This window comes from Thamnophis sirtalis, unplaced genomic scaffold (genome assembly GCF_051295495.1).
Source record: "Thamnophis sirtalis isolate CommonGarterSnake01/CBP01778 unplaced genomic scaffold, rThaSir2_p1.2 scaffold_13, whole genome shotgun sequence".
Lineage (NCBI taxonomy): Eukaryota > Metazoa > Chordata > Lepidosauria > Squamata > Natricidae > Thamnophis > Thamnophis sirtalis.
Genome location: NW_028261393.1, coordinates 5,248,049 through 5,263,368, shown reverse-complemented (window position 1 = coordinate 5,263,368; position 15,320 = coordinate 5,248,049). Strand labels below are relative to the sequence as shown.

The 15,320-nt window shown below is 36.3% G+C and overlaps 1 protein-coding gene across 1 annotated transcript in view; it reads right to left on the bottom strand.

The window, feature by feature from the left end:
* Positions 1–10,948, bottom strand: part of LOC148042921 (histone-lysine N-methyltransferase PRDM9-like) — an 11,745-nt gene extending 797 nt beyond the window's left edge. The window contains exons 1-7 of the mRNA XM_087727964.1: positions 10,423–10,948; positions 8,665–8,788; positions 7,620–7,724; positions 6,075–6,215; positions 4,596–4,867; positions 3,144–3,211; positions 1,010–1,191 (exon numbers count right to left, since the gene is read on the bottom strand). Coding sequence (XP_087584090.1) covers positions 1,010–1,191; positions 3,144–3,211; positions 4,596–4,867; positions 6,075–6,215; positions 7,620–7,724; positions 8,665–8,788; positions 10,423–10,887 — 1,357 coding nt within the window. The 5' untranslated portion in view covers positions 10,888–10,948. The remainder of the gene's footprint in view (positions 1–1,009; positions 1,192–3,143; positions 3,212–4,595; positions 4,868–6,074; positions 6,216–7,619; positions 7,725–8,664; positions 8,789–10,422) is intronic.
* Positions 10,949–15,320: the final 4,372 nt, after the last annotated feature.

The following is a 15,320-nucleotide window of genomic DNA, read 5'->3' as shown; positions in this document are numbered from 1 at the left end:
TTATTATTAATAATTTAATTTTAATTCTTTCAAGGCATAACTTATTTCTTGGAAAGTTTTACACAAGATGTTAAACTACATTTGAGCTCAACAGAATGATATGATAAACTGGACTAAACAATCTGAATTTGCAATGCACTTTTATGAAGATTATTCTGCATTAAACTATATATGTATTAATATATCACTGTCAACATATAACTTATTGTGAACAAGAATTTCTTCTGATTAGGTTTTATTTTCTACATGGAAAATATTAAAAATGCATTAAAAAGGCATCCCTACTTGTAGCCTCAAATAATATTATTTAGCTTTTATTCTGTTGATGAACCAACATACTGTATCTAATAGCATAGTTGTCAAATCTGGTTAAGTCAGAAAATATGGAAACAATATACTAATAGTAAAAAAGATTTCAGAAAAACTGGTAATGTTTAGGGCCAGACAAATGTAACATATATTTCTACTCCTACCATTATTAAAATAGCTTTCAAGACTTGTGTTTGAGAGGAAAAGAAGGGCAGGACTTCTAAAGATTTGTTTATTCTATCATCTATTAAAAATAACTCTTATTGTAAGATAATTATGAGCCATGGATCAATATTCATATTATGAATGTAACCAATGCCAAATGGCTATAATCATGTTGTTATTATACAGTAGTAGTACAAATACAAATTATCTCTCATCCTTCAAATAAGATGCTACTTAAAAGTGGAATAAGAACTGGCAAAATTCTGGAAGTCACACTAACACCATGTCCAAAACGTCAGTTGTGTCAACAGACACTGACTATGTGAAATTGTTCCTAGGGATCTTATGGTATAGAGCTGCAATTTCATTTATAAAGCTGGGTCCCCCCCGCTCAATATTTTGGCCTCGGGTCTTAAATTACTAGGCACTAAAGGGCCCATGGAAAAATTAGATACTTCCTTAGATACTAAATTTGGGGTCCTCTTGTCTAAAGCTATCATTATTAATTTAAGCAACAAATCATCTAGCAATATACCGTTTAGCGATTTCCATTTAGATCCCCATTTGATGCCAAGTTCCTTTCCATATTCTTCTCCATACCAAACCAAGAGCTCAGAATGAGGTTGAATTTCTTTACATGTTCTGTAGTATATTTCCCCATGATACTGGAAAGCAACAAGATTCTGTTCTTCCTCATTCCTGGCACAGTTAACATACCTATTTTTAAAAGGGTGACTGATGTTAAAAGGAAAAGTTGTTATCAAAAAACCAGGAAATTGGTTAGATCTGGGCCAGTCGTTCTCTCAGTCCAACATGCCCCACAATATTATTGTAGTGGGGGAAAATACAGGTAGTCCTTAACTTACAACAATTCATTTAGTCACCATTCAAAGTTACAACAGTATTGAAAGAAGTGACTTATGACAATTTTTCATATTTATGACCATTGCAGCATCTCCATGGTCATAGGATTTACATTTGGATGCTTGACAACTGGTTCACATTTATGACACCTGCAGTGTCCCAAAGTCATGTGATCACCTTTTACAATCTTCTGACAAGCAAAGTCAATGGGGAAGCCAGATTTCACTTAACAACCATGTTACTAACTTAACAATTGCAGTGATTCACTTAACAAATGTGGCAGGAAAAGTTGTAAAATTAGGCAAAACTCAATAAATTTATCACTTAGCAACATAAATTTTGGGCTCAATTGTGGTCGTACGTCGATGACTACCCATATGAAGTCACCTTGTGATACTAAATGAAAGGTAGTATATAAATCAAATACATACATGCATACATACATACAATTGTGCTATAGTAAGTCACAGACCTAGAATATTACTATCAGTGTTTTTTCCCCCAAAAAATGTATTTTTTATTTTTGCCCTTGTATAGGGAAATATATCAGTGAGATAGTAGTATGTTCAGAGTTATAGCAATTTTGGTCTCTGGACAAAATCTATTGAGCAAAGAGGTATTTTTAAGACCAGTTCTATTATTCCCAAATCTGGAAAGTGACAACCTGCTTCTAAATTTTGTCCTGTGCATTGATAATAGCATAGACCTGTGCTTGAATTTAGGATGATTTAAACAAAACTGAAACCAAGAAGTTTTGGGGAACTTCTCAGATCATGAACGGATCATTATTTCTACACTTATTTAAAAATTATCCCCAGAAAATGTAGAATAATTTGGGTGATGACCAAAATGAAGGAGAAATAGTTTTAAAAGTCCAGATCATTTATATTCATAAAGAAACTAATGAAGACAATACATAATATATGAAATATTAATATTTTGTATTATTTAGCCATTGCTATTACAAATAGCTGTTATTCAGATGTTCTTTTCAGCTAGAGAAAGACTAAAGGAAGCTAAATTAGAAAGTTTGTGTGATCATTTTTTCCAGTTGTAAACTTTCACGGGTAAAGATCACTTTTTTGTAAATAGACAAAAGGTCTTACATACATGGAAAGTGAAATACTAGCCACCATCTATAGTTATATAAAACTGTTCCCATTAAAAAAACAAACTTTTATTCAATATTTATCCTTGTTTTCTGATATCACTATAATTCAATTTCTCTATGTGTTGATCTACCTCTATTATTAATCATTATGTTAGTCCATTTTAAGCAAGCACTGAAAGCTTGATGATCCTGACATTGTACTTATCAAAGATATTGGAAGCAATTTTCATTGTACCATGTTCCTCTATTATAATAAAATTTCTTGACTACTATACGATATTATAATGCAAGTATAGCTGAGTGGGCAGAAATATACCGTTCTAGTTTTGACTTATCAGTCTAGATATAATTATACCAAATGCCTTGCATAATATTTTCTTTGTTTCTTACAATTCAAATTTATACAACTGTGACTTATAAAACTAACACCTGGAATTTTATTTAGATCAATGAAATCCTTATATTCACAAAGTTGATATAGTCCAATACAGCTGTATTATATGGTATTAAAATCATGTAATTTAGCTTAGATAGTTTGCAGGTTGACTTGTTTGTAGCATAGGTCAACGGTGTCCAACCTTTCCAGCTTTGTGGGGTGGCGAAGGAGGGAAGTAGACAGAACGGTTCTGGGAAAGTGCTAGGTTTTAAAATTTAAAAATACAAAAATCTCTTTAATTTTATCAAAGATTTTTACCTCATCCAGTTGGAATTAGTTTCATTTTTTCCATCAACGTAAATGTAACAATTCTGCTCTCTGGTAATCTGTAAATATAATAGACATGAACTATGTATATCAATGTGGACTTTATACAATTATGAATAATGATTTCATTGTAATATAGTAATAATATAATAACATGCCTAACCTCAATTAATCTCTAGGAAATAGGGACTTTTTTTTACTTAATGATAAGAAAAAATAATATCAAAACATATTTGCCTACTTTATATTTATAAAATTATGGTTTGAACTTGTTTGATTCAAACAAATTGCAAAGTACCAAAAGCAATAAAACTTATCTAGAGAGGGGTTTCCATTGTTACACATCACAATGGAGAAAATACTGTTTAATGTTATTACAGATGAGCGTGCTTAAAGGTATACATTAAGTACAGGTAGTCCTCAACTTGTAATCATTTGTTCAGCAACCATTATAAGTTATGATAGTGCTAAACAAAGGGACTTACAACCTGCTCCCAAAGTTATGGATGTTGTAGTACTCCTGCAGTCATGAGTTAAAAACTCAGATGTTTAGCAGTTCCCATACTTATGACCTCAGAGGTGCTTCAATTTTCCCCACCCGCATCTCTCTCTCTCCCATTTATGTCCTTTTGGCCCTCTGCCACCCTGTGCTCTAATCACCCAGGCTGACTTTCACCATCTTGCTCTCACTATTGATCAGGTGTATGGTATGGATGCAATGCCGTAAGTATTCCCATGACCCACTATTCTCAGTTAAAGATGGTAACTAGGACTGCTGGAATTATAGTCACTAAGTGATAGTCATATGAGATCTTGTCTTACTATCACATTGTTTAGCAATCACAATTCTGAACCCAGTTGTACTTACAAGTCAAGGACTACCGGTATCTATAAAGCAACAGGGTAGTTTAACACAAATTAGTTTGAGGACCTGTACACTGCACGAGTCAAAAAGAAGGCTGTGAAAATATTTACAGATCCCTTGCATGACATAGATTGTTTCAACTCTTACCTCACTAAGCTCAAAATGACACTATAGAGCACTGCACACCAGAACAACTGGACACAAGAATAATTTTTTCTCTCGAATGCCACCACCCCACTAAACAAATAATTCCCTCAACAGTCAAATTATTCACTAAATCTGCATTACTATTAATCTTCTCATAGTTCCTATCACCCATCTCCTCCTATTTATGACTATATGACTGTATCTTTGTTGCTTGTATCCTTACAATTTATATTGTTTCCTAGTATGATTTGATCGCCTATTTGTACCCAATGACTATCATACCTTATGATTCCTGATGAATGTATCTTTTCTTCTTTTTTTTGTATACTGAGAGCATATGCACCAAAGACAAATTCTTTGTGTGTCCAATCACACGGCCAATAAAGAATTCTATTCTATTCTATTCTAAAATCGAAGTACTGTGATCATACCAGCCAGGAATAGCCACTGTTTGCTGCTGCTTCTTCCTCTGTCCTTGTCCCTTCATATGGTCCAAAATGAATTCCTGGAGTCAATGTTTCCCTTTCATTCCAGACTCCAAAACCAGCTCTGGGGATACTTGAAAGACCAATTCTAAAACCTGAAGGTAAAGTGCAGGTGGCTCTATTTGCCATTCCTAGTTCAGCTGCTGTGTCTCTGATGAAAAGTGGAGGGCCATGAACAGAACACTCATCAACAAAGAAAGTCAGGCAATATTCACAAACTAAGAAAGTGGAAAGAGATAAGTAAATATGGAGTGAGAGTCTAACGAATTAGCCTTTGTTAAATTCAGTTTTCTTAGTTTTTTATAGGCAATATATATTATGAATATGACTGGAAAATGTTTGCATCTCAGTGATCATCTCAGGATCCATTTATGATTTCTATCCTACCCATTTTTATGCCTACCAATTATGTAAATAACAAAATAACAGATGAGTTGAGGTTTAAGGCTCAGGAGGTGACAGCAGCTGGCTAGTCTTGTCTGCTTGGAAACTAAGCAAGGTTGGGACTATTTAATACTTGAAAGTGAAATTACCAGAAAATCCTAAAGCTGCAGACTAGACTGGAAGCTAAAGAATAAATCCTGGCAAAATTTAATTTCCTACTGTATGTAGGAAATGTATACATGTGGAAATGCTGCATATTGTGAAAGAATGTTTGCCAATAAACAGCAAAAAAAATTCAAAAGCTTAACAAAACTATCCTGCACACAAATGGAAACAAAGAGCACAGATGATACATTTACCACTGTTTATGTGGTCATATATTTTTGATTTGTCCCTCTAGAACCTGTTAAAAGTCATTACTTATTTGCTATGTTTTCCTTCTCTCTGCTTGGTAGATAATGTAAAAACACTAAAAAACTAAAATAAAAAAAACTCCTGTATTGGGAAGCCATTAGGATCAAAGGAAGGAACTATCATGGCAAAACATGATGACATTATTAGAACAGTGTCAGGTAAGAGCATTTTATTTTTACATTAATGTCTGTAATACAAAAACCTCTGTGTGTCAACAATCTCCAAATTTTGCAGCTGTGCAGACTGGTGGCATGGGAGAGGGGATAGTTTCATATACATGCTGCATACACAAATGTAGCTACCTATGTGCGCATGCTCCATCGCCACTTGTTCAGCCCGGTTCCCAACAGGGAGTTGGGGACCTGTTTGTGTCACAAAAACAAAATTTTAATAATAGAACTACTGATTGAGAATCTATAATTGTTTTTCTTAGCCAATTCTGACAAACTTTGAGTATGTATATTTACATTACACACACACACACACACCATCCTGCTTATTTAATACAATAGTTTTAAAGCTAGTAAATCATTTGAAAAACACTGCAAAATTATTAAATCTATAAGCATATATAAAGTTTGCTTAAGAGAAATGGGGGGAAAAAATCATTAAAACAGTGCCTCTCACACAAGTAGTCATCATCATTTGGTTCATTGATTTCCATGTATGCTTTTTTATCTCTCTTCCGTAATCTGTAAATGCTAATTTCCTTGTTCTGTTCTTTTTTCCTTTCCTTTTTCTTTTCAGGTACAGCTTTTGTTTGGAAATCTGAAAAATAAAGTACAGCATATAAAATCCAATATTGTAATCTATATTTCCATGGAAAGCAACAATAACCTTTTCTAATGCCAAGTAAGAGGTCGAAGAATTATACAGTACAATTGTATTTTATTATTTGGATTCAGGATTGCTTAACAAATTGTAAGGGTAGAAAATTTGGTAAAAAGTTTGGGATGATTCCATCATACTAGAGGGGAAGTAAGGAGACAATATATACCAGTAATACTAATATCGGAGAATACATCTAGAAGACTACAGGAAATGACATCATTAAAGTGTACAGTTTGTTGCGCACTGTGTGCGCATGCACAGTACAATTAAAATTGTTCTGTGCATACGCAAAACCAAAAAAACAAGATTGCAGCATTTACGGGAGAACCGGTTTGGGGGCATGGCAGGTCTGGGCCGCTGCCGGTTCCAGCAACCCAGGGCACCAAATCACTAACAGTTTGGAACCCACCGCTGATCACAATTTAAGGTGTCAAACTTTCGGTAAAGGTTTGTGTTCCTTTTTAGTTTTTGTCTGAAGTTTTGCAGTCAATCTTATCTTCCACTGCAATTGTGCTGAACCTTAAGTATTTTACAATTCTTATGTTTCCTAGTCAGCATCATTCACAGCACTGTCACTTAATTGCCTATCTTAACACAGGATGACTGAGGTACTATATATCAGTGTTTTTCAACCACTGTGCCGCGGCACACTAGTATGCCGTGACATAGTGTAAGGTGTGCCGTGGGAAAATTACTTTATATATAGTCAATATAGGCACAGAGTTAAATTTTTTTAACATTTTCTAATGGTGGTGTGCCTCGTGATTTTTTTCATGAAAAAAGTGTGCCTTTGCACAAAAAAGGTTGAAAAACACTGCTATATATGACTTAATATTATCTGATGAGTGTTGCATCCTGCAACTCTCATGCTACATGTGATTCATATCTTTCACAAGTGTTGGCTTGATGAATTTGTATCATTTTGAGCAACTGTAACAAAGTAACATAAAACAGTTATTTTGCTACACTGATATTACTGATATTACTACAATGACAATTTTTCCACTTATTGTATATAGAATACAACCTTTCAAACTATACTAGTTACCGGTAAATATTATCAAAAAATGTAAAGGGACACTAAAGGTGTTGCATCTCATATAAAGAACAATATTTCATTTTTCTCTAAGCAGTTCTTAACAACTGAGAAGTCTGCTTTAAGATTAATAGCGTGCATAGCATTTAAATTTTTCTCCATTTTTGTGATTATTTACATTTGGATTGCAAGTTCTATATCATTGGTTACTTCATTCTGAAGCAAGAGTTGTATTCTATTATATTTTAATATTCGGCACACTTACAGATATTTTTGTTGTTATCAACATTATTTTGATAGCATACCTATAAGTGATGGTGTCCATTCCTCATCCGATTCAGAGGATTCATTTGCCGTTTTTAAAGGCTGCCGTGCACAATACATAAATGCTGGTTTAGGAGTAGGAAGACCTAATAAAAATATTAGTTATCACTTATCAGAGAATGTCTAATGCTGCACTATCTTTTTTTACTGATTCAATAAATGTTTTTCTGTTTTGCCGAAGCCAATATAAGGTATAATCATAATGCTAACTGAAAATAGGGAATTTTTCTCATTCTGGGCAACATCTGCCCATTTAAAATGCATATAAAAGCAACAGAACTAGCAAGACCCAAAACATACCAGTAATCAGATTAGATTAACCTTTTATGCAGCACAGAACTATTCCTTTGTGCATTAAATCTTTTATTAGCGTATTTCACTATTACTTCAAGCACTGAACATGGCTATTGTGCTATATGAGCAGTGGTGGTACAGTGGTTAGAGTGCAGTACTGCAGGCTACATCTGCTGACTGCTGATTGCCAGCAGTTTGGCAGTTCAAGTCCCACTGGCTCAAGGTTGACTCAGCCTTCCATCCTTCCGAGGTTGGTAAAATGAGGACCCAAATTGTTGGGGGCAAGAGGCTGACTCTGTAAACCGCTTAGAGAGGGCTGTAAAGTACTGTGAAGCAGTATATAAGTCTAAGTGCTATTGCTATTGCTATATATAATGTGAATCAATCCACTGATTTACTGAAGAAAATCCATTGTATCCAAACTTGGAAGGAATTTATGTTCCTGCTTTCCAGGGATAACTTCATTATCTTCACTCATGGGCCACTTATTAAACTCATTAATATTATTTGCTTTTTTGTGGTTTAGGATGTTGTGTCATTCAGATAAAACTTTAAGCTTTAATGTATTAAATGGAATGGTTTTGCTGAAGTTAGGATTATAATTAAGGATAGAAACATATTTCAGCACCCAGTGACTTATTTTCCCATAACATTGAATTCTTTGACGTTTCTCATTTTATATTGTTTCAAAACATGGGTAAACAATTCTTCAATAATTAGTATTCTGCTCACCTAATTGAATCATAAAGTCATAATTATGTTTCATGTTCTTATAACGTAATTTCTCCCATTCTCCCATTTCAGCCCACTGCTCTTTAGAAAAATAGATGGAAATCTCTTTAAACCTATCTTCAACCTAGTACAGAAGAGAGGGCAATTATAGTATATTGCATGTTTACATTTTCTGCTTAAAACAAACAAATGCCAAAAGTTGGGTTACAATTTATCACAATTTTGACTACATTTTTATTTACATTTAACAACACAGAGCTATTAATCATTAAGTATGATACAAAAGGTTGGAAATGCTCTTAAAGACTATAGGTATGTAGGATACCTGTAATTGACTCTCTCTCTCTCAGCCCACCTCACCTCACAGGGTTGTTGTTGTGGGGAAAATAGGAGGAGTTGGACTTTGTGTTTACTGCCTTGAGTTAATTATAAAAATAATAAAGGTGGAGTGTAAATGAATAATCAGGTATACAAATTAATAGATGATATAAAATATCCATGTAAGCATGGATTTTTTTCAGCAGTCTACTTCGTTTAATCTGGAAATAACTTCCTTCTGGTAATATACAGTAAAAATGTATATAATTTTAAATGCTAGTTCTTTATATTTACTGGTGATTTGAGTGTTTTAAAGTCAATTAATAAAATGTATATTGCACTAGTATTAAAGCTGGAGATAATAATACTGCATATAAAAAAATTGCTTGTTGAAATTTTGTTTGCTGAATTAATTCATTATATTTGAGATCAATAAAAGCTTTAATTGGTCTACATTCCCAATTACCATAATGAATTCATTTTTCTCCTCAAACATAAAATATTAAAAATGGCCTTAACAATAGGCTATAACCACTGCTTATTACTGCAATTTTTTGAATTCAGAATAAATCCCAATAAGATCGGTGGGATTTAAACATAATTAAATTTATTATAAAGAAGCATTTTGTTTTTCCTTTGGAATCCATGAATCAAAACTTCAGATTAAGTTGTTATTTAAATTCATATTTCATTGGACTTCATTGCCTTAACTGACCATTTTTAGTAATTGCAGGGTAATTACTATTATAATTACTAGTAGTAATTGCAGGGCTTAATAATGTGACTAAAACTATTTTTACATTTGATACTCTGTTATTCTTGTTTGTTAATTACTAGTCCGAACTGCGCAGCAAGGCCACTGATCTGAAACTATATATCTAAAAATAACATGCTTGATATCCCCTAAATAAGACAAGTAAATAAACCTTCAACAGAGAAATTTGTTTCTTTCTTGCAAAGCTAGGAACCCTCCTAGAGATTTCCCTAGATCAGTGTTTTTCAACCTTGGTGACTTTAAGTCCTGTGGACTTAAAACTCCCAGAATTCCTCAGCCAGTGCTGGCTAGGGGATTCTGGGAGTTGAAGTCCACAGGACTTAAAGTCGCCAAGGTTGAGAAACACTGCCCTCGATTCAAATCTCTCAGTTCAGCTAAATTAAGCTTGTCTTTTAATAAAAGTTGTCTGAAAAACTGCTGCCAGATTCCTGATTTAGTCACCATACTCACACAGATCTAGTCCTACAATGTGCAATATCTACTCCCAGATAACTGTGCCTAACACAGCACCCTAACATTAGATTTCTTGTAATTTTTAAATATATAAAAATATTTCCTATCTTGAAAAAAAAAGTTGACACCTTTAAAAGCAGTAAGTCCTATTAAATGAGCATGTCAGTCTGTTTCTCTGGAGTTTTGGAAGCAACTACTTATTATTTCCTCACCTTGGACTTTTGCCCACTTTTCTTATTAATTTGCTTTTTGCTCCTGTCTCCAGAATTCTTTTTCTTGGTACCTTTCTTTATCCCACCTGCCTCAATATTGATTGAAACATAAGATGACCCACTAGTTTCTTCTACTAAGGACTCTCCTGCCCAAATCCTTGGATCAGTCTCCAAGTTCTCTATAGGAACCCTTCCTTCACTTTCAACTGCTTTTGCTCCCGCAATATCATTTTTATCTGATATTTCTCCCCTCAGCCCTTGGCCTCCTGCCCCACTTGAAGTATCTTTGCTCTGTCCCTGGGATTCAGCCTCTATTTGCCTCAGTCCTTGAACTTCCATCTTTGTGGGGTTTACCTCCTCCTCTATTCTCTCAACCTCAGGTGGCATCTCCTGCCCTGTTTCCTGGGCTTCTGCCCCAATAAGCAATCCCCCCCACTCCCTCTGAGATTCTGCCCCCCTTGGCATCTTTCCTCCAACTTCACCCCAGCTGAATCATCTATTTGGGATCAAATCATCGGGCTTTGTGTTGTTAAGTGTCCCCCACCCCCCATTAAATATTAGATTTCCTTCCCCCGCTTCAGTGTTGGGTTGCCTAGGAGTCAACCCAAAGTTGCTCCTTTCAGCCTCCCTGCCCCACACGGAGTGAGAGAGACCCTTCCCAACAATTTTCCCGCCTTCAAAGAGAAGCCCGCCAAAACGGCGCGCGGCCAATCAGCGCGAAGCGCGAGCAGGTAATGGCCAATCATTGAAAAGCGCGGGAAGAAAACCCCCGAATTTCGGGTTTGGAAGTTGCGGAGAGAACGGAGTTCGCCTCAGAGCCGAAAGAATTAGAGGAAAAAAGCGGGATTTTTCCCCGCTGAGGGAACGGAACTGTGACGAGGGATCCAGTATATATTTCCAGTCAACGGAAATCCGTGGCTGATGTATATAAATCACAAAGATCGGTCTTCTCTCCAATCTCTTGCCTTCCAAATGATTTCGGCTCTCATCATCGCCCATACTGGGGGAAGATGGGAGAATGAAGTTCTGAACACTGGAAGGCATTACATTGGGGACAAAGCAAGGGCTGTGGGTTTTCAAAATATGTACACATAAAACACAAAAACCTAGTTCAAAAGCTAGAATTCAGACATGCAATGTGAGCTGTTTACAAAGGAGGTTCTTTAGAAGTTATCCAGAGTATCTTTTTTTTCCTGTCATGATGACTGGTTCAAGCATCACTCTGGTTTGGGTTTAATAAATCCTATCTATTTAGAGTCCATGAATCAACACAGCATGATTTGCAAGGCAGCATTCTCACCCTAAACCAGGGATCCAATTTTGTTGTATTTAAGTACAATGGCAATAAAGATTATACTATCCTTCAATTACTGCATTGCAAAGAATGGATTTCAACATTTGTAACTCAGCCAGGAGAGCCATCAGCCATGGTGACTGCGTGTCAAAAGGTGCCATCCTATTCATCTATGCAGAAGCAGCTTCCAGGATGGTGTTTTTTACCCATTGGTTGCATGTTAGCCTAGTCTAGTGTGTTGCAAGGATTTAATTTGCGTGGCTAGTTCTTTGGGTTGCAAAAGCACAGAAGATAAACCATGGTTAACTGTGGCTATGTGTATTATAAAATGGCCTCTTGAGTAAAAAAAAAAGCACCTGTACCATCTGTATCAATATTTATCCTGTGCACGCCCAGCAGAAATTTAAAAATGATTTAAAGAAACAAAAACAGAATGAAGCAAAAAATAAAATTAGCTAAAAGAGGCTTTGCTCAGCCATGCAGTCTTTGGATTTTGGAAGCTGGTCCTTGTTGCAATTCTTTTTCTAGATAACTTTAAAAGTCCCCAAAATGGACTTTTTTTGAAACTGGAATTGCAACAGATTTGCACTAATGCAAGATAACCATGTGGGGTCACTGTAGCATCAAGTTGAGCATTCAGGTGGAGAGTACAAATAATAGGTTTTTTTTAAAAAAAATTCATCGATGACTCTTTGATTTCCAAATAAATTAACCTCCTTTCTGATGTGTTTTTTTAAAACTACCTTTTAGCATTATGGAAAAACGAGCAGTGAGAAAGCATTTACCCAGCAATTTCAAATTAACAGCCGAGGCCACAATTAGGGTACAGTTTATTTGATAGAATTGTGTATTTATTAATTAAAGCCATTAACCATCACTAACATTCCCCTAGGGCCTGATTGATTGATGAGATGCCTTCAAGTCAGTGCTTATTCTGAGCAATTGAGTCACTGTGGATAGTGAGATGGGCGGCACATAAATTTAATAAATAAACAAACTACCAAGATAGAGACTTCCAAGATGATCTGACCTCAGCCTGGTCTGTTATTAGGTCTCTCAGTGTGCATTCATTATTGTATTTGTAATTTGAGGCTATCCACCTGTTTTCCTGACCATCCATGCTCCATCACTGGAGGTTTTTAGAAGAGATTGGAGAATTGGTTGTCTAAAATGGTATTTATAGGGTCTCCTGTTCAAGCAGCAGCTTGAAAGTCCCTTCCAATTCTTATTCTCCAACATTAAAGTTCAAAAGCATCAATACTCTTTCTATTCTTTGCTTCAAACTCCAACTTTCACACCCAGAGATTGTTACAGGAAAAACTGTTGTGTGCATAATACTAATCTTTGTAGGTGCAACTACTTTATAGTATCTGAATACATTAAAGGCACTAATAAAAATTTATACCAGGGATATGATTGTATTGTGTCTTACATTCAGGAATTCAAAGTGACATGCCTAGCATGTTTTCATATTTTTCTTTGCAACTCAACTGGGAAAGGGGTTCGGCTGAGAAAGCACAATTGTCCAAAAATCACCAAATGACCTTGGGTGACTGATAGTCTTACCTTGTGACACCTTAGCCATTATACCAATTAGCTCTACACTGGTTGTAAAATAAGAATCTAAAACCAATAGCCTTCCAGATGTGTTAACCTATAAGTATAAATTGACTTATGACCACAATTTAGTCCACATTTTGTGTTGCTAAATGAGTTTTGCCCCATTTTACAATCTTTCTTGCCACTAAGTGAATCACTACAATCATCAAATTAGAGCATGGTTGTTAAGTGAATCAGGCTTCCCCATTGGCTGTACTTGTCAAAGGGCTACAAGGTGACCCTGGGACACTGCAATAATCATAAATATGAATTTTGATCATGTAGCCATAGGGATGTTGCAATGGTCATAAATGTGAAAAACGGAGGTAAGTCACTTTTGTCAGCACTGCTGTAATTTCAAACAGTCACTAAAAGAACTGTTGTAATCTGGGGACTACCTGTATAAACATTTGTTTTCAGTATGGAACAAATGGAAATAATGCAATAGAATTAATAGCCTTTCTTGATTAAAAAAGAACCAACTACAATATCCCAAACTTTTTTCATTCTGCTCATTTAATTCAGAAAAGAAAATTGTGGTAAATTTTAAACAACTGGAACTCAGAAATTTTGCCCTATCTGCTGCAAATCATCCTAAAGCCGTGATGGCAAACGTGCCATGGGTGGCACGCAGAGCCATTTGTCAGGGCACGCGAGGCGTTGCCCTGTCAGGTGGCCAGCGTACATGCGCGCACTGGCCAGCTGACCTTGTCCTTATTTTGAGGCCATTTTTCACCCTCCGGAGGCTTCAGGAAGCTTCTGGAGCGCGAAAAACTGGCCCTACGGGCAAACCGCAAGTTCAAGAATGGACTTCCGGTTTGCTCGTAGGGCCAGTTTTAGTCCTCCAGAGGCTTCAGGAGGCTTCCCTGAAGGCTCTGGAGGGCAAAAAATGACCCTACGGGCAAACCGAGGGCCTCGGGAGGGGCTGTTTTCACCCTCCCCAGGTCCTATAAAGCCTCTGGAGCCTGGGGAGGGCGAAAAAAGCATGCCAAAAATGGGGGGGGGAGCATTGGTCGTGCGCACATGCGCACTGAGGTCGTGCGCATAGCATTATGGGTGTGGCATGCCCATGCACGACTCCCCCTGCACGACCCCCACTTTTGGCACGCGAGCCAAAAAAGGTTCACCATCCCTGTCCTAAAGTCTAACAATAGATTAGGATACCCTTTGTAATCATCCTTAAGCTAATAACTATGATGTGATCCATTGAGAGAAACTGATGATGATCCTTTCAATTCAGATTTTTGTTATAAGGCAATATTGGATGAAGGTTCAGATATACAGGTAAGAAAAACAGAAGCTGAAGGGATATACAGTGACAATAAAGGATGTGAAAATTAATTTCAGTATTATAATTCTTTCTGGACTATCAAATAAAACATTAATCATCATATAGTGAATCTAGGATCTTTTTTATTACCTGAGAGATAATAATGGTATCCATAATTCCGTGGCACGACAAAACCGCGCTCCACTAAAGCGCGCCCGATTAAACCGCGTCGCTGACGTCATCAGCAGGGCGACAACAGCGACCGCGGAGAAAAAAGGGCGCTTTAAATAGCGCTTTGAAAGCAAGCCGATTCAAGTTAAGGTAAGGGTTAGGGTTAGGGTTAGGGTTAGGGTTAGGTTAAGGGTTAGGATTAGGTTTAGCGTTAGGTTAAGGGTTAGGGTTAGGTTTAGGGGGGTTAGGTTTAGGGGGGTTAGGTTTAGGGGGGTTAGGTTTAGGGGTTAATTTTAGCTTTAGCGTTTACAGCGTGCTTTTTTCTCCGCGCTGTTGTCGCGCTGTGATGACGTCAGCTACGCGGTTTCGTCGAGCGCGCTTTAGTCGAACGCGGTTTTGTGGTGGAACCCCATAATTCCATGTAAATGAACTTCTTTTGTTCTAATATTAATACTGAAATATTGATAGATCACATGACAAGGTTGTTGAAATGTTATTAGTACCAGTAAGTTGCATTAACGATAAAAAGCATGCAAATTAAAAAAACAATCTAATTCAAACCAT